This window comes from Esox lucius, chromosome 7 (genome assembly GCF_011004845.1).
Source record: "Esox lucius isolate fEsoLuc1 chromosome 7, fEsoLuc1.pri, whole genome shotgun sequence".
NCBI classification, from domain to species: Eukaryota; Metazoa; Chordata; class Actinopteri; order Esociformes; family Esocidae; genus Esox; species Esox lucius.
In genome coordinates this window covers 50,077,719-50,097,879 of record NC_047575.1, presented here as the reverse complement: position 1 = coordinate 50,097,879, position 20,161 = coordinate 50,077,719, and the positions used below count along the sequence as shown (strand labels likewise).

Below are 20,161 nucleotides of genomic sequence, written 5' to 3'. Positions count from 1 at the left end.
AGGAAATAATTGCACACTGATATATATTCAAGTTACAGTTACATAATGAATATGAAGTGCGGTCTCTCATCTTTAGGGTATTCACATCCAAATTGAAGGAAGCATTTAGTAATTACCGCTCTTTAATATGTACCACCCTCTTTTTCAAGGGACCAAAAGTAATTGGACAATTAACTCAAAAGCTGTTTCGTGGGCAGTTGTGGCCTATTCCTTCATTATTTCTTCATAATTTTAGCAGGTAAAAGGTCTGGAGTTGATTCCAGGTGTGGCATTCACATTTGGAAGCTGTTGCTGTGAACCCACAACATGCGGTCAATGGAGCTCTCAATGCAAGTGAAACAGGCCATCCTTAGGCTGCAACAAAAACCAATCCATCCGAGAGATAGCAGGAACATTAGGAGTGGCAAATCCACAGTTTGGTATATTCTGAAGGTGCAAACCATTCATAAAGCTCAAGAATAGAAAGGCCAGATTAGACTTTGCCAAAAAACATCTAAATAAGCCAGCCCAGTTCTGGAACAATTTTTTTTCAACAGATGAAACTAAGATCAGCCATTACCAGAATGATGGGAAGACAAAAGTATGGAGAACAGCTCATGATCTGATGCATACCACATCATCTGTGTACCATGGTGGAGGCAGTGTGATGGCATGGGCATGCATGGCTTCCAATGGCACTGGGTCACTAATGTTTACTGATGATGTGACAGAAGACAGAAGCAGCTGGATGAATTCTGAAGTGTATAGAGATTTATTGTCTGCTCAGAAGCCAAATTCAGTGAAGTTGATTTGACGGCACTTCACTTTACAGATGGACTGTGACCCAAAACATACTGCAAAAGCAACCCAGGCAAAGAAGTGGAATATTCTTCAATGGCTGATTCAATCACCTGATCTCAACCCAATCGAGCATGCATTTCACTTGCTGAAGACAAAATTAAGGCAGAAAGACCCATGAACAAACAATAACTGAAGACAGCTGCAGTAAAGGCCTGGCAATCATCACAAAGGAGAAAACCCAGCGTTTGGTAAAGTCCATGCATTCCAGACTTCAAGCAGTCATTGCCTGCAATGGATACTTGACAATTTAATAAATATGAACAATTTATTTATGATTGTGTTAATTTGTCCAATTACATTTGAGCCCCTGAAATAAGGGGACTGTGTGAAAATGGTTGCAATTCCTAAACATTTCATACAATATTTTAGTTCAACCTCTTGAATTACAGCTGAATGTCTGCACTTCAAATGCATCTTGGTTGTTACGTTTCAAATCCATTGTGGTGGCGTACAGAGCCAGAATTATGAATTACTGTGTCAGTGTCCAAATATTTCTGGACCTAACTGTGCGTATATATACTCACCTAAAGGATTATTAGGAACACCTGTTCAATTTCTCATTAATGCAATTGTCTAATCAACCAATCACATGGCAGTTGTTTCAATGCATTTAGGGGTGTGGTCCTGGTCAAGACAATCTCCTGAACTCCAAACTGAATGTCAGAATGGGAAAGAAAGGTGATTTAAGCAATTTTGAGCGTGGCATGGTTGTTGGTGCCAGACGGGCCGGTCTAAATATTTCATAATCTGCTCAGTTACTGGGATTTTCACGCACAACCATTTCTAGGGTTTACAAAGAATGGTGTGAAAAGGGACAGACATCCAGTATGCGGCAGTCCTGTGGGCGAAAATGCCTTGTTGGTGCTAAAGGTCAGAGGTGAATGGGCTGACTGATTCAAGCTGATAGAAGAGCAACTTTGACTGAAATAACCACTCGTTACAACCGAGGTATGCAGCAAAGCATTTGGGAAGCCACAACACGCACAACCTTGAGGTGGGTGGGCAACAACAGCAGAAGACCCCACCGGGTACCACTCATCTCCACTACAAATAGGAAAAAGAGGCTACAATTTGCACGAGCTCACCAAAATTGGACAGTTGAAGACTGGAAGAATGTTGCCTGGTCTGATGAGTCTCGATTTCTGTTGAGACATTCAGATGGTAGAGTCAGAATTTGGCGTAAACAGAATGAGAACATGGATCCATCATGCCTTGTTACCACTGTGCAGGCTGGTGGTGGTGGTGTAATGGTGTGGGGGATGTTTTCTTGGCACACTTTAGGCCCCTTAGTGCCAATTGGGCATCGTTTAAATGCCACGGCCTACCTGAGCATTGTTTCTGACCATGTCCATCCCTTCATGACCACCATGTACCCATCCTCGGCTACTTCCAGCAGGATAATGCACCATGTCACAAAGCTCAAATCATTTCAAATTGGTTTCTTGAACATGACAATGAGTTCACTGTACTGAAATGGCCCCCACAGTCACCAGATCTCAACCCAATAGAGCATCTTTGGGATGTGGTGGAACGGGAGCTTGGTGCCCTGGATGTGCATCCCACAAATCTCCATCAACTGCAAGATGCTATCCTATCAATATGGGCCAACATTTCTAAAGAATGCTTTCAGCACCTTGTTGAATCAATGCCTCGTAGAATTAAGGCAGTTCTGAAGGCGAAAGGGGGTCAAACACAGTATTAGTATGGTGTTCCTAATAATCCTTTAGGTGAGTATGTATGTATATGTTTGAGTGTATATATGCGTGTGTGTGTATATATATATATATAATGTCATTAAATGAAGGTGACATAAAAATAAAACATGAAACAAAGTTTCATGTCATGTCTACAGAAGATCCACAGTGTGTAGAGAGGTGGTTACTACTCTAATCTCCTGTCACAGTGTGTAGAGAGGTGGTTACTACTCTAATCTCCTGTCACAGTGTGTAGAGAGGTGGTTACTACTCTAATCTCCTGTCACAGTGTGTAGAGAGGTGGTTACTACTCTAATCTCCTGTCACAGTGTGTAGAGAGGGTTGAATTTCTTAGTCATCTAAGACATTGTGGGCTTCAGTTGGAGAGCTTCACTCTGACATAAAAATAAAACATGTACAAAGTTGCAACAATGTGCAAATAATTCGTAGTCTCTTTGTGTCTGTCTCTTTGTCTCCGTTTCTTTGTGTCTGTCTCTTTGTCTCCGTCTCTTTGTGTCTGTCTATTTGTCTCCGTCTCTTTGTGTCGTTCTTTTTGTGTCCTTCTCTTTGTTTGTCTCTTTGTGTCCGTCTCTGTGTGTCCATGTCTTTCTCTGTGTGACTCTGTCTCTACCTGTGTTCCTGTCTCTCTCTGTGTGTCTCTGTCTCTATCTGTGTTCCTGTCTCTTTCTGTGTGTCTCTGTCTCTATCTGTGTTCCTGTCTCTCTCTGTGTGTCTCTGTCTCTATCTGTGTTCCTGTCTCTCTCTGTGTGTCTCTGTCTCTATCTGTGTTCCTGTCTCTATCTGTGTTCCTGTCTCTATCTGTGTTCCTGTCTTTCTCTGTGTGACTCTGTCTCTATCTGTGTTCCTGTCTCTATCTGTGTTCCTGTCTCTCTCTGTGTTCCTGTCTCTCTCTGTGTGTCTCTGGCTCTATCTGTGTTCCTGTCTCTCTCTGTGTGTCTCTGTCTCTATCTGTGTTCCTGTCTCTCTCTGTGTGTCTCTGTCTCTACCTGTGTTCCTGTCTCTCTCTGTGTGTCTCTGTCTCTATCTGTGTTCCTGTCTCTCTCTGTGTGTCTCTGTCTCTATCTGTGTTCCTGTCTCTCTCTGTGTGTCTCTGTCTCTATCTGTGTTCCTGTCTCTCTCTGTGTTCCTGTCTCTCTCTGTGTGTCTCTGGCTCTACAGTGTATCCGTCAGTAGAACCAGGCTGGCTCCAGGCAACACTTGATGGCAAGACAGGACTGATTCCAGAGAACTACGTCATCTACATTTAATAAATGCCATGAACTTCAACCTCTGATCCCTAAACCCTCCAAGCCCAGGGGTAATTAACATGCCGTTCAACAAACAGTCCCTGTGGCCCCTGGCAATTCATAGATTTACCATAAAAAATATTTGTAATTATTTTTTAAAGAGGACAAAAAATTTGTCACATAAACATTTAGTTAGAAATGGAGCCTCATATCCAAGAATAAATATTCTACTAAAACATTCCAGAGGCCACATTTCTTAAGGGATGGCTGCTACAGGAAAAACACATGATAACTGCTGAAGTCATTAGTAGTATTTTATAGTTGTTTTATAATTGTAATTCTAAAAACTAAAACACTGGTTTTAGTTTTAGCAGAATAAAAAATATATTGATTACCATCAAGGTTTCGGTACTCTAAGTCTTATGTATCTATTTCACTATTTCATTTGATCTAGGTAGGTAGCCTATCAGATTATTTTTTGAGGAACATTATTTACTTTTTTTTGGAGTGTAGTTCATAAAGTAATAAAAGTAGCACATAACGTATTTACTGCATATTTACTATTACACTATAGTTAGATATGTTTTATAATATTATGTATATGTTGGAGGTTTTATTGTCACTGTAACTGTGTCTGGTCCACTGTCTGTATGGTCCACTGTCTGTATGGTCCACTGTCTGTATGGTCCACTGTCTATATGGTCCACTGTCTATGTGGTCCACTGTCTGTATGGTCCACTGTCTATATGGTCCACTGTCTATATGGTCCACTGTCTATGTGGTCCATTGTCTGTATGGTCCACTGTCTGTATGGTTCACTGTCTGTATGGTTCACTGTCTGTATGGTCCACTGTCTATATGGTCCACTATCTATATGGTTCACTGTCTGTATGGTTCACTGTCTATGTGGTCCACTGTCTATGTGGTCCACTGTCTGTATGGTTCACTGTCTGTATGGTTCACTGTCTGTATGGTCCACTGTGTGTACGGTCCACTGTGTGTTTATGGTTCACTGTCTGTATGGTTCACTGTCTGTATGGTTCACTGTCTGTATGGTCCACTGTGTGTACGGTCCACTGTGTGTACGGTCCACTGTGTGTACGGTCCACTGTGTGTACGGTCCACTGTGTGTACGGTTCACTGTCTGTATGGTTCACTGTCTGTACGGTCCACTGTCTATATGGTTCGCTGTCTATATATTATTTCTGTATATATTTTTTCATTTAACTAAATGGAGGGAGCTATGCTGCTGGCTTACTCCAAGCCTATAAACCTGAACCCTTAGTCCATAAACCTGAACCCTTAGTCCATAAACCTGAACCCTTAGTCCATAAACCTGAACCCTTATCCTTTAAACCTTGAACCTAAGTCACTACCCCGTAAACTTGAACCCCTAGTTTATTAACCTGAAACCCTAGTCTATTAACCTTAATTCTTAATCCCATCAACCTGAACCCTTAGCCCATAAACCTGAACCCCTAGCCCATAAACCTGAACCCCTAGCCCAAAAACATGAACTCCCTAGCCCTTAAACCTGAACCACCTAGCCCATAAACCTGAAACCCTAGACCATAAACATGAGCCCCTTAGCCCTTAACCCTGAACCCTCTAGTCCATAAACCTGAAACTCCTATATTTTAACCTTAACCATCTAGACAGCACACTATGTAATCTAACTGACTAACTGTCCAAACCTGCTCATGTCTCAGAAGAACCCGATGAAGTGACTGGTTCTCATGTGGGCTAAATCTTTATCCACCAGTCTATCGCTTCTATTTTAGGCCCCAAAAGTCTAAAGCACACAACATCATAAAGAATGGAATGCAATATGGTACACAGCTTTTAAATATTTATTCAAGAATGAACAAATGTATATTAATAGAAATTAAAACGGCCATTGAACTGCAACTCTTTTTCGTTTCATGTTGATATATTGTATTTAAAGTCTATTTTGTTTAATGTTGGTATAGTCTATGTAAAAGCAACTGAAAAGCTCTGAATAAAGGGCTGATATGTGATACCTCCTTTTAAACCATGTTGTGTATTGCCTAAATCTGTGCCTGCAAGCACTTCCACAGCAAATGTTTGTATCACATATATTATTAGGATGTTTTATTTGGATTATTAGGTAATTATTAGGATGTTTTATTTACTGCAGTGTTTTTAGTTGTGCTTGCTGAATGCAGAACACAACTTTAGAAATTGTTTGTGCTTAGTATTATTATTCCATTGCCATCTGTATGGACAAAACCAATAAATCTTCCAACACAGAAACACTTTAATGCTGGTCGACCATCCACAGGGTCCTTGAAAAATAAAAATGTCATCGGTAGTCACCCCCTTTAAGTGTGTTTGATATTTTCAAAATATATATTATATATATAAAGTGTATCAGTAACCTTCCCGTGTCCACTAGACATTTTAAAGACAAAATTTGCTACCAGTATTTCGCTTCCAATGTGTGGGATAACTGGCATGAGAGGTGGTGGGAAATAGAGCTCCCCTCTACAATATAAAAATGTATGACAAATTTTGCTATGTACAGTGGGGAGAACAAGTATTTGATACACTGCCGATTTTGCAGGTTTTCCTACTTACAAAGCATGTAGAACTCACAGGTACTCTTCAACTGTGAGAAACTGAATAAAAAATCCAGAAAATCACATTGTATGATTTTTAAGTAATTAACTAGCATTTTATTGCATGACCTAAGTATTTGATCACCTACCAACCAGTAAGAATTTCGGCTCTCACAGACATGTTTATTTTTTTTTAAGAATCCCTCCTGTTCTCCACTCATTACCTGTATTAAAGGCTCCTGTTTGAACTTGTTACCTGTATAAAAGACACCTGTCCACACACTCAATCAAACAGACTCCAACCTCTCCACAATGGCCAAGACCAGAGAGGTGTGTAAGGACATCAGGGATAAAACTGTAGACCTGCACAAGGCTGGGATGGGCTACAGGACAATAGATAAGCAGCTTGGTGAGAAGGCAACAACTGTTGGCACAATTATTTGAAAATGGAAGAAGGTCAACATGACGGTCAATCTCCCTCGATCTGGGGCTCCATGCAGGACCTGGTCAATGACCTGAAGAGAGCTGGGACCACAGTCTCAAAGAAAACCATTAGTAACACACTACGCTGTCATAAAATCCTGCAGCGCACGCAAGGTCCCCCTGCTCAAGCCAGCGCATGTCCAGGCCCGTCTGAAGTTTGCCAATGACCATCTGGATGATCCAGAGGAGGAATGGGAGAAGGTCATGTGGTCTGATGAGACAAAAATAGAGCTTTTTGGTCTAAACTCCACTCGCCATGTTTGGAGAAAGAAGAAGGATGAATACAACCCCAAGAACACCATCCCAACTGTGAAGCATGGAGGTGGAGACTTCATTCTTTGGGGATGCTTTTCTGCAAAGGGGACAGGACGACTACACCGTATTGAGAGGAGGATGGATGGGGCCATGTATCGCGAGATCTTGGCCAACAACCTCCTTCCCTCAGTAAGGGCATTGAAGATGGGTCGTAGCTGGGTCTTCCAGCATGACAACGACCCGAAACACACAGCCAGGGCAACTAAGGAGTGGCACCGTAAGAAGCATCTCAAGGTCCTGGAGTGGCCTAGCCAGTCTCCAGACTTGAACCCAGTAGTAAATCTTTGGAGGGAGCTGAAAGTCTGTATTGCCCAGCGACAGCCCAGAAACCTGAAGGATCTGGAGAATGTCTGTATGGAGGAGTGGGCCAAAATCCCTGCTGCAGTGTGTGCAAACCTGGTCAAGAACTACAGGAAACGTATGATCTCTGTAATTGCAAACAAAGGTTTCTGTACCAAATATTAAGTTCTGCTTTTCTGATGTATAAAAATACTTATGTCATGCCATCAAATGCAAATTAATTACTTAAAAATTATACAATGTGATTTTCACACTCACAGTTGAAGAGTACCTATGATAAAAATTTGACTTCTACATGCTTTGTAAGTGGGAAAACCTGCAAAATCGGCAGTGTATCAAATTCTTGTTCTCCCCACTGTATATATAACCCCCAAGTTGGGAAGTTGGGTAAAAGGCTAATAATAGAATGCAATGATGTGCAAATCATTCATCCTTCTATTGAATTGAAAATAGTACAAGGACAACATATTAAATGTTGAAATAGAAATGTTATTGTTTTTGGAAAAATAATTGCCCATTTGGAATTTAATACCAGCAACACGTTTCAAAAAGGTCGTGACAGGGGCATGTTAACTCTGTGTTGCATCACTTCATCTTTTAAGCGTTTGGGAGCTGAGGAGACCAATTGTTGTTTTGAAAGTGAAATGTTTTCCCATTCCTTCTTGATAGATGATTTCAGCTGCGACATTTTTCATTTCCCTGAAACATTTTCAGATGATCCCTCTCCTCTTTTGTCTGGAGGAGGCGGCATCCATGATTCCTATTTTTTTTCACATTTTCATTCATCAGACCTCAGGACAGTTTTCCACCTTGCCTCAGTTCATCATAAATGAGTTTGGGCCCAGAGAAGGCGGCGGCGGTTCTGGATCTTGTTTATACATGGTTTAGTGTTTGCATGGAGAAGTTAGGGTTTGTGAATTCAGTGATGTACTGTGTTCACGACAATGGTTTTCTGAAGTGTTCCTGAGCCCATGCAGTGATTTCCACTACAGAATTCTCTAAGCTACGGTGAGGGAAAAATGTATTTGGTCCCCTGCTGATTTTGTATGTTTGCCCACTGACCAAGAAATGATCAGTCTATCATTTTAATGGTAGGTTTATTTGAACTGTTTTTTTATTGACTTGCATTTTGATGATTGCAATCAGTATTTGATCCCCTCTCAGTCAGAAAGATTTCTGGCTCCCAGGTGTCTTTTATACAGATAACGAGCTGAGGTTAGTAGCACACTCTTAAAGGGAGTGCTCCTAATCTCATATTGTTACCTGTATAATAGACACCTGTCCACAGAAGCAATCAATCAATCAGATTCCAAACTCTCCACCATGGCCAAGACCAAAGAGCTGCCCAAGGATGTCAGGGACAAGATTGTAGACCTACACAGGGCTGAAATGGGCTACAAGACCATCGCCAAGCAATTTGGTGAGAAGGTGACAACAGTTGGTGCGATTATTCGCAAATGGAAGAAACACAAAAGAACTGTCAATCTCCCTCGGTCTGGGGCTCCATGCAGGATCTCACCTTGTGGAGTTGCAATGATCATGAGAACGGTGAGGAATCAGCCCAGAAATACACAGGAGGATCTTGTTAATGATCTCAAAGCAGCTGGGACCATAGTCACCAAGAAAACAATTGGTAACACTCTATGCCGTGAAGGACTGAAATCCCACAGCGCCCGCAAAGTCCCCCTGGTCAAGTAAGCACATGTACAGGCCCGTCTGAAATTTGCCAATGAACATCTGAATGATTCAGAGGAGAACATGGTGAAAGTGTTGTGGTCAGATCATGCTCTTTGGCATCAACTCAACTCGCCGTGTTTAGAGGAGGAGGAATGCTGCCTATGACCCTAAGAACACCATTGCCACCATCAAACATGGAGGTGGAAACATTATGCTTTGGGGGTGTTTTTCTGCTAAGGGGACAGGACAACTTCACCGCATCAAAGGGACGATGGACGGGACCATAGACCTTCAAATCTTGGGTGAGAACCTCCTTCCCTCAGCCAGGGCATTGAAAATGGGTCGTAGATGGGTATTCCAGCATGACAATGACCCAATACACACGGTCAAGGCAACAAAGGCTCAAGAAGAAGCACATTAAGGTCCTGGAGTGGCCTAGCCAGTCTCCAGACCCTAATCCCATGACCCAATGACTTGGAGAAGATCTGCAAAGAGGAGTGGGACAAAATCCTTCCTGAGAAACATCTGACCTCTGTGATTGCCAACAAGGGTTTTGCCACCAAGTACTAAGTCATGTTTGGCAGAGGGGTCGAATACTTATTTCACTCATTAAAATTATAATACAATTATAATGTCAATGGGGACACTTCAATTTGTTGACCCTGTATTGCTCGACACATTTACTAAATGTAGTAATGAGTTCTAAACCTAAAATGTACTTCCTGTACATTGAGGTCAGCCAATGTTGAATATAATTAATTGTACCAAACTCCCTAAAGATTGCGAAAATGAAGCCTCTTCTGAAAAATCTAATCTGGATCCTAATGACTTGATGCTGTCTTGCCAGGTGGGCTATCATCGCCACTGGGATGGCCTCTCTCCAATTCCTTTCACGGGTGGAGTCACTGGGATGCCCTCTCTCCAATGCCTTTCACGGGTGGAGTCACTGGGATGCCCTCTCTCCAATGCCTTTCACGGGTGGAGTCACTGGGATGCCCTCTCTTCAATGCCTTTCACGGGTGGAGTCACTGGGATGCCCTCTCTCCAATGCCTTTCACGGGTGGAGTCACTGGGATGCCCTCTCTCCAATGCCTTTCACGTTGGAGTCACTGGGATGCCCTCTCTCCAATGCCTTTCACGGGTGGAGTCACTGGGATGCCCTCTCTCCAATGCCTTTCACGGGTGGAGTCACTGGGATGCCCTCTCTCCAATGCCTTTCACGGGTGGAGTCACTGGCTTGTTGTTTTGTCTCCGTTGCTCCCATTGTGCAGTTAGGGTAAACTCTGCTGGCAAATCTCTGCCCTCATTCCAGGGGGGTTGCGGTTGGTGTCCCTATGGTTGATGCTTGGCAATGTGGGTGGATTGACTTCCTGCCTGTTGGGTCCTGTCCAGGGCCTCCCCCAGATAGGACCACAGTGTCACTGGATCCCCCCCTCATCCCCAGGGTTTTTTTTACTGCTATAATATTGTGCTGGGGGTGTAGGGACAGTTTTCCTTCACTAAATCTAAGGAATGCACTCTCTCTAAAAGTGCATTGGAATCCTGCTCCGTTGAAACTTAGGAGGACATTAAGGTCTCGGCCCACATCTTTTGAGTACCAGGCTCGAAAGAGGAAAGGTCACCCCTCCAAGCCTGGTTCCTCTCTAGGTTTCTTCCAAAACTTCTGACCCTCTTAGGGAGTTTTTCCTAGCCACTGTGCTTCAACACTGTTGTTGCTTGCTCCTTGGGGTTTTAGGCTGGGTGTTTTGTAAAAGCTTTTTCTGACAACTGCTGATGTACAAACGGCTTTATAAATACATTTAATTGATTGAGATTGAGAATCGTGGCTATTTTTAATGCAGTGCTGTCTTAGGGCTCGAAGATCGTGGTCATCCAATATTGGTTTTTAACCTTGTCCCTTGAATACAGAGATTTCACCAGAGTCTCTGATTCCTTTAATGATATTATGTACCGTAGATGATGAAATCCCCAAACTCTTTGCAATTTTACATTGAGACATTTTATTCTTAAATTGTTGCACTATTTACCCACAGTCTTTCACAAAGTGATGAACCACTCCCCATCCTCACTTCTGACAGATTCGTCCTCAATGGAATGATCTTTTAATACCAAATCATGTAACTGACCTGTTGCCAATTGACCTAATTAGTTGTGTGGCATTCCACCAGGTTTAGTTTTTTAGCATTTTTGATTTATGTATATATAGCAAAGTTAGATTTTTATATATTTCATTGTTTGCTGCTTAACATTTAAACATTTGTCAATTTTTTTAAAGCTTTGCTTCAATTTACATTGAGGCAAAGCTTAAAACATGTAAAAGTAATACATGTTTTGGCTGAAATGTATGGGACAAATTCCAAACAATTCATTTCTGAGTAACTGCCTTTTCATTTTCAAGTGTCTTAACCATTTCATTAATGTGTAAGTGCAAGTAAAAATGGATTTGTACACAAAATAAAATACACCTAAAATGAAGAATACTGAGGGGAGGAAATTGAACATGGTTGAACGTGATTGAATGAGTTTCATGCACCTATGTTTGGAAATAATCTCATATGTTGAGAGTCTGTGTTAGTGTGTGTGTGAGTCTGTGTTAATTTGTGTGTGTGTGTGTTAGTCTGTGTGAGAGAGAGTCTGTGTTACTGTATTTGTGAGTGTGTGTGTGTGTGTGTGTGTGTGTGTGTGTGTGTGTGTGTGTGTGTGTGTGTGTGTGTGAGAGAGAGAGAGAGTGTCTGTTAGTGTGCGTAAGAGTCTGTCTGTCTGTGTTAGAGTCTGTGTTAGTGTGTGTGTTTGAGAGAGAGTCTGTGTTAGTGTGTTTGAGAGTCTGTGTTAGTGTGTGTTCTCTCTGTCTTTTAGTCTCTGGACTAGCTCTTGTAGCTCCTCCATGTTGTTTGCCTTGTCCTCCAGCAGCTCATAACGCAGACTGGAGATATCTTGTTTAATCTCCTTCAGCTCTCCTACGCACACACACACAATAAACACACAAAGACAACAAATACTCAAAAACAATAAACACACAACAAATACACACACACACACAATATACAGAGAACACACATGATTAAAGTGTAAAAATGAGATTGTGTCTGTCCTCTGACTGGGTTGAATGTGTCTGTCCTCTGACTGGGATGAATGTGTCTGTCCTCTGACTGGGTTGAATGTGTCTGTCCTCTGACTGGGATGAATGTATCTGTCCTCTGACTGGGTTGAATGTGTCTGTCCTCTGACTGGGATGAATGTGTCTGTCCTCTGACTGGGATGAATGTGTCTGTCCTCTGACTGGGATGAATGTATCTGTCCTCTGACTGGGATGAATGTGTCTGTCCTCTGACTGGGATGAATGTGTCTGTCCTCTGACTGGGATGAATGTGTCTGTCCTCTGACTGGGATGAATGTGTCTGTCCTCTGACTGGGATGAATGTGTCTGTCCTCTGACTGGGATGAATGTGTCTGTCCTCTGACTGGGTTGAATGTGTCTGTCCTCTGACTGGGATGAATGTGTCTGTCCTCTGACTGGGTTGAATGTGTCTGTCCTCTGACTGGGATGAATGTGTCTGTCCTCTGACTGGGTTGAATGTGTCTGTCCTCTGACTGGGTTGAATGTGTCTGTCCTCTGACTGGGATGAATGTGTCTGTCCTCTGACTGGGATGAATGTGTCTGTCCTCTGACTGGGATGAATGTGTCTGTCCTTTGACTGGGATGAATGTATCTGTCCTCTGACTGGGATGAATGTGTCTGTCCTCTGACTGGGATGAATGTATCTGTCCTCTGACTGGGTTGAATGTGTCTGTCCTCTGACTGGGTTGAATGTGTCTGTCCTCTGACTGGGATGAATGTGTCTGTCCTCTGACTGGGATGAATGTGTCTGTCCTCTGACTGGGGTGAATGTGTCTGTCCTCTGACTGGGATGAATGTGTCTGTCCTCTGACTGGGATGAATGTGTCTGTCCTCTGACTGGGATGAATGTATCTGTCCTCTGACTGGGATGAATGTGTCTGTCCTCTGACTGGGATGAATGTGTCTGTCCTCTGACTGGGATGAATGTGTCTGTCCTCTGACTGGGATGATTGTTTCTGGGTTTCATTGTCTCACCTTCGTTGATTTCATCATTTTCTTTGTCCGCCTGAGCATTGATGATGTAACGTTTTATCAGACGCTTCATGATCTTCTGTAACACCACACACACACACACCAACATACAGACACACACACACCAACATACAGACACACACACACCAACATACAGACACACACACAGATGTGCACACAGACATACACACAGATGAATCCTTAATGAAAGTCTCACAACAAGGCAGTTGAAAGTGTGTTTCCTTTGAAAGTGTGTGTTCTCTCTTTCTCTCTGTACCTGGTATCTAGTGGGTCCAGGACAACTGCTGTATCCTGAGGATTTACCCTCCCCCAGCTGAAACACAGTATTACACACAATTACAATACTTATAGTATTGGTGAGGGAAAAATTACTAATCAACTGTTAACATTCTAATAAATGATAATTCAGCTCTTACAGTTCATACGATAAGCTATTAACCTTGTTAGAATACTGTTAGAACATTGTGTCATTGTTGATGTAACAGGTTGAGAAGAAATGTACCAACAGAGAAGCCAGAGAGTCTATTCTGATTTAGAATGAAGAACATCCGTGTTGCTCTAGACTAAATATTGAGACGTCTGTAAGAGAAGCGGAACGAGGGAAGAGTGGCGGACAAGTGTGTTGCGACAGGTGTTGAGGTCATTTGTAATCACAAGCTGGGCTTCCGACTGAATAAAAACGATGCCATTAGATGCCATCTGAATAAAAACAATGCCATCTGAATAAAAACGATGCCATCTGAGCTGGGCCTCAGACTGAATAAAAACGATACCAGCTGATGCCATCTGAATAAAAACGATGCCATCTGAGCTGGGCCTCAGACTGAATAAAAACGATGCCAGCTGATGCCATCTGAATAAAAACGATGCCAGCTGATGCCATCTGAATAAAAACAATGCCATCTGATGCCATCTGAATAAAAACGATGCCATCTGAGCTGGGCCTCAGACTGAATAAAAACGATACCAGCTGATGCCATCTGAATAAAAACGATGCCATCTCAGCTGGGCCTCAGACTGAATAAAAACGATGCCAGCTGATGCCATCTGAATAAAAACAATGCCATCTGATGCCATCTGAATAAAAACGATGCCATCTGAGCTGGGCCTCAGACTGAATAAAAACGATGCCAGCTGAGCTGGGCCTCAGACTGAATAAAAACGATGCCAGCTGATGCCATCTGAATAAAAACGATGCCATCTGGGCTGGGCCTCAGACCGACCACAAATTTCATATTGTTGGGGTCTCTCTGCTTGCAAGTACATGTATTAAACGGATTGTTGTGACACAGTTTGTGACTTACTTAGTTGAGTTCAGGTATGAAAACCTTAATCTCAACCACATATACTAAAAATAATAGTACTATTACAATAATTATTGTATTACAGGATTAGTAATATAATAGTACTATTACAATAATTATTGTATTACAGGATTAGTAATATAATAGTACTATTACAATAGTTGTATTACAGGATTAGTAATATAATAGTACTGTTACAATAATAATTGTATTACAGGAGTAGTAATATAATAGTACTGTTACAATAATAATTGCATTATAGGTTTACTAATATAATAGTACTATTACAATAATAATTGTATTACAGGATTATTAATATAATAGTACTATTACAATAATAATTGTATATCAGGATTACTAATATAATAGTACTATTACAATAGTTGTATTACAGGATTAGTAATATAATAGTACTATTACAATAGTTGTATTACAGGATTAGTAATATAATAGTACTATTACAATAGTTTTATTACAGGATTAGTAATATAAAGTACTGTTACAATAATTACTGTATTACAGGATTACTAATATAATAGTACTATTAAAATAATAGTATGTATAATATAGTATATAATAGTACTATTACAGGCAATATGATTTTTATTATACCAATATAATCATACATATTACCTAAAAGTACTGTGTTCATTAATACCAATTAAATACTTAATTGGAGTGGGACTGAGGGGTGGGACTGAGGGGTGGGACTGAGGGGTGGGTCTGAGGGGTGGGACTGAGGGGTGGGACTGAGGGGTGTGTGTGTGTGTGTGTGTGTGGGTGTACCTGGTTGAGCTGTGCTCCATCGAGGGTCTTGGTTTGTGTGTGTGTGTGTGTGTTTGTGTACCTGGTTGAGCTGTGTTCCATCGAGGGTCTTTGTGTGTGTGTGTGTGTGTGTACCTGGTTGAGCTGTGCTCCATCGAGGGTCTTGGTGTGTGTGTGTGTGTGTGTGTGTGTGGGTGTACCTGGTTGAGCTGTGCTCCATCGAGGGTCTTGGTGTGTGCGTGTGTGTGTGTGTGTGTGTGTGTGTGTGTATACCTGGTTGAGCTGTGCTCCATCAGGGGTCTTGGTGTGCGAGGTCAGGAGTAGCTGTTTTACAGTGCAGGCCAGACCCAGCAGGGCCTTCGGACTGGGAACCAGGTTAAAGGGCACTGGCAGGGTTCTGCCTTCCTCAAAGTAGGAGAACCACAGCCTGGCTCGAGCAAACTTCCACTCCACATCAGCATCATCCTGGAGCCCAGGAGTGGAGAAGGAGAGAAAGGAGAGGTGGAGTGGAGAAGGACACTCCAGACCTGTGTGTGCATGTGGGGACCTAATGTACCTCTATCTCCTGGTTCTCCAGACCTGTGTGTGCATGTGGGGACCTAATGTACCTCTATCTCCTGGTTCTCCAGACCTGTGTGTGCATGTGGGGACCTAATGTACCTCTATCTCCTGGTTCTCCAGACCTGTGTGTGCATGTGGGATCCTAATGTACCTCTATCTCCTGGTTCTCCAGACCTGTGTGTGCATGTGGGGACCTAATGTACCTCTATCTCCTGGTTCTCCAGACCTGTGTGTGCATGTGGGGACCTAATGTACCTCTATCTCCTGGTTCTCCAGACCTGTGTGTGCATGTGGGGACCTAATGTACCTCTATCTCCTGGTTCTCCCGACCTGTGTGTGCATGTGGGGACCTAATGTACCTCTATCTCCTGGAAGGAGCTGTTGATCATGGCGATGAGCATGTTAAGTAGGACGATCACCATGGTAACGTTGTAAACTCCATACAGAACGTAGCCAATGTTCTCAATGAACTTGTGGTCGTTGTTGATGACAACCGACTTCACCTCGGACAGGCCAAATATCGCCCAGAACAGAGTCTTAAAACTCTCCTCCAAACTGGAAAGAGAGTGGGAAGGGGGGTTTTCAAAGAGGTTGTTGGAGTTATTTTACACTTAAACAGAACTAACACATATGTAGAGAATATATGACAGGCTAGCTTAGACTAATCATGGTTTGAACTAGTCATAGAATAAGACTGTTAGCCCAATGACAGACTGGTGTTTAAATAGTCATTGGTAGGATAAGACTGTTAGCCCAATGACAGACTGGTTTAAAATAGTCATTGGTAGGATAAGACTGTTAGCCCAATGACAGACTAGCGTTTAAATAGTCATTGGTAGGATAAGACTGTTAGCCCAATGACAGACTGGTTTAAAATAGTCATTGGTAGGATAAGACTGTTAGCCCAATGACAGGCTGGTTTTTAAATAGTCGTTGACAGGATAAGACTGTTAGCCCAATGACACACTGGTTTTTAAATAGTAATTGACAGAATAAGACTGCTAACCCAATGACAGACTGGTTTTTAATTAGTCATTGACAGGATAAGACTGTTAGCCCAATGACAGACTGGTTTTTAAATAGTCATTGACAGGATAAGACTGTTAGCCCAATGACAGACTGGTTTTAAATAGTCATTGACAGAATAAGACTGTTAGCCCAATGACAGACTGGTCAGAGCTATTTGTTTATACAACAGCTAAATAGATCATGACAAGATTTGCACTAATATTTTGATGCAAGTTCACATTTGTTTATATCCTTGACATCCCTAGAGAAGCATAACACTCTGTCAACTACCTTTTATGGAATGCTGGGATCTGTGGTCCAGCCTGGTCTAAGAACTGCTTCCACTAAACATACAGTCACTTCTACAAGTATTTGGACAGTAACCATGTTATTTTGTTAGGTTTTCAGTATTCCAGCACTTTGGATTTAATATTGTACAATTTTCTTGATTATAGTCGAGACTGTTAGCTTTAATTTGGGGGCAGCACGAGAACGTGTTCTCAGTCAACTTACCTGGTAAAATATGTATAAAAAATATTAGTAATCACAGAAATTGCATATATAATCTCTTTAATTTCCTAAATAGAAAAGAAATGGCTTATCAAAGTCATGATGTAGCAGTGAATATTGTTATATTCTCTTATTTACTGTCAGTAACTGTCTGTGTGTGTTACTGTCTGTCTGTGTTACTGTCTGTCTGTGTGACTGTCTGTCTGTGTGACTGTCTGAGTGTGTCTTTGTGTGTATTACTGTCTGTGTGTGTATTACGTTGTGAAGGCGTCGTTCTGCTTGGCCCCCAGGTAATAAGAGTAAAGATTGAACATTCCAATCATGAAGGCCAGGAACACCAGGATGAAGATCACCATGAACTTAAAGATGTCTGCAACACACAAACAAACAGCCAAACACACACACACACAGTTATAGACATTTGTTGTACTGTTTACCCAGATGGGCAAATTGCCCCTCCTTCCCCCAAGGGGTTTTAAAGGGGCATTGTAAATTACCCATCGAGACTGGCCACATACAGTGGGGCAAAAAAGTATTTTGTCAGCCAGCAATTGTGCAAGTTCTCCCACTTAAAAAGATGAGAGGGGCCTGTAATTTTCATCATAGGTACACTTCAACTATGAGAGACAAAATGAGGGGAAAAAATCCAGAAAATCACATTGTAGGATTATAAATGAATGTATTGGTAAATTTGGAGGGACTATGTCTCCCGGCTGGCCTGGGAACGCCTCGGTGTCCCCCCGGAAGAGCTAGAGGAAGTGTCTGGGGAGAGGGAAGTCTGGGCATCCCTGCTTAGACTGCTGCCCCCGCGACCAGACCCTGGATAATCGGAAGAAGATGGATGGATGGTATTGGTAAATTATGGTGGAAAATAAGTATTTGGTCAATAACAAAAGTTCATCTGAATACTTTGTTATATACCTTTTGTTGGCAATGACAGAGGTCAAATGTTTTCTGTAAGTCTTCACAAGGTTTTCACACACTGTTGCTGGTATTTTGGCCCATTCCTCCATGCAGATCTCCTCTAGAGCAGTGATGTTTTGGGGCTGTTGATGGGAAACACAGACTTTCAACTCCCTCCAAAGGTTTTCTATGGGGTTGAGATCTCGTGACTGGCTAGGCCACTCCAGGACCTCAAAATGCTTCTTATGAAGCCACTCCTTCTTGCCCGGGCGGTGTGTTTGGGATCATTGTCATGCTGAAAGACCCAGCCACGTTTCATCTTCAATGCCTTTGCTGATGGAAGGAGGTTTTCACTCAAAATCTCACAATACATGGCCTTATTCATTCTTTCCTTTACATAGATCAGTCGTCCTGGTCCCTTTGCAGAAAAACAGCCCCAAAGCATGATGTTTCCACCCCCATGCTTCACAGTAGGTATGATGTTCTTTGGATGCAACTCAGCATTCTTTCTCCTCCAAACATGACAAGTTGAGTTTTTACCAAAAAGTTATATTTTGGTTTCATCTTACATTGACATTCTCCCAATCCTCCCCTGGATCATCCAAATGCTCTCTAGCAAACCTCAGATGGGCCTGGACATGTACTGGCTTAAGCAAGGGGACACGTCTGGCACTGCAGGATTTGAGTCCCTGGCGGCGTAGTGTGTTACTGATGGTAGCCTTTGTTACTTTGGTCCCAGCTCTCTGCAGGTCATTCACTAGGTCCCCCCGTGTGGTTCTGGGATTTTTGCTCACCGTTCTTGTGATCATTTTGACCCCACGGGGTGAGATCTTGCTTGGAGCCCCGGATCGAGGGAGATTATCAGTGTGTATGTCTTCCATTTTCTTATAATTGCTCCCACAGTTGATTACCTATTGCAGATTCAGTCTTCCCAGCCTGGTGCAGGTCTACAGTTTTGTTTCTGGTGTCCTTTGACAGCTTTTTGTTCTTGGCCATAGTGGAGTTTGGAGTGTGACTGTTTGAGGTTGTGGACAGGTGTCTTTTATACTGATAACAAGTTCAAACAGGTGCCATTAATACAGGTAATGAGTAGAGGACAGAGGAGCCTCTTAAAGAAGAAGTTACAGGTCTGTGAGAGCCAGAAATCTTGCTTGTTTGTAGGTGACCAAATACGTATTTTACCGGGGAATTTACCAAAGAATTCATAAAAAATCCTACAATATGATTTTCTGGAATTTTTTTCCTCATTTTGTCTCTCATATGATGAAAATTACAGGCCTCTCTCATCTTTTTAAGTGGGAGAACTTGCACAATTTGTGGCTGACTAAATACTTTTTAACCCCACTGTACCTACAGCACAAAGAGCAGATACACTGACGGTCAGGGGACCCGATGATCCATTGATACCATTCAGACGTGTGTCACAATAAGACAGGGGACAGAAATGTTTAAGGAACATGTTGTCTTGACAGGATGAATATGCAGATTCTTACCCTACCCATTCATGTATTCAATGTATCTTCTCACCTTGCAAGTAAATAAACACTGCTAATTGTGCCAAGAGAACTTTGTCTCTGTACCTACTTCCTAAAGGGCTCTAATTAACAGAATTGTCATCACTGTGTGCGTGTGTGTGTGTGCATTTGCGTGTGTGTGTGTGTGTGCATGTGCGTGCGTGCGTGTGTACCTTTAACAGTGCGTCCTAGTGATATCTGCAGGGGTCCAAAGCTCTCATTGGCTGGCAGGATGTAGGCGATGCGGCTGAAACTGAGCACCACAGCGATGGCATACAGCCCCTCAGAGACCAGCTGGGGGTCAGAGGGCAACCAATAGAGACGAGCTGTGGGGTAGAACACTGATTAAC

General features: G+C 42.3%; 2 protein-coding genes across 6 annotated transcripts in view; one reads left to right on the top strand and one right to left on the bottom strand.

The window, feature by feature from the left end:
* The window catches only part of arhgap42a (Rho GTPase activating protein 42a), a 55,166-nt gene extending 44,937 nt beyond the window's left edge, over positions 1-10,229 (top strand). The window contains exons 23-24 of one of the 2 annotated variants that reach the window (XR_002196569.3): positions 3,714-3,852; positions 9,983-10,229. Coding sequence is in view for 1 of the 2 variants with exons in the window: in XM_013132511.4 (XP_012987965.1) it covers positions 3,714-3,802 (89 nt within the window). In the remaining variant the exon portion in view is untranslated. Of the gene's footprint in view, positions 1-3,713; positions 5,227-9,982 lie in introns of those variants that run through there. The other variant, XM_013132511.4, reaches the window with a different exon arrangement.
* Positions 10,230-11,921: 1,692 nt separating this feature from the next.
* trpc6a (transient receptor potential cation channel, subfamily C, member 6a) overlaps positions 11,922-20,161 on the bottom strand; it is a 30,656-nt gene continuing 22,416 nt past the window's right edge. For all 4 annotated transcript variants that reach the window (XM_029120701.2, XM_029120700.2, XM_029120702.2 and 1 more), the window contains 7 exons: positions 19,985-20,137; positions 17,653-17,764; positions 16,236-16,431; positions 15,589-15,780; positions 13,503-13,559; positions 13,229-13,304; positions 11,922-12,092 (listed from right to left, as the gene is read on the bottom strand). In XM_029120701.2, the coding sequence (XP_028976534.2) occupies positions 11,965-12,092; positions 13,229-13,304; positions 13,503-13,559; positions 15,589-15,780; positions 16,236-16,431; positions 17,653-17,764; positions 19,985-20,137 (914 nt within the window). In that variant the 3' untranslated portion in view covers positions 11,922-11,964. The remainder of the gene's footprint in view (positions 12,093-13,228; positions 13,305-13,502; positions 13,560-15,588; positions 15,781-16,235; positions 16,432-17,652; positions 17,765-19,984; positions 20,138-20,161) is intronic.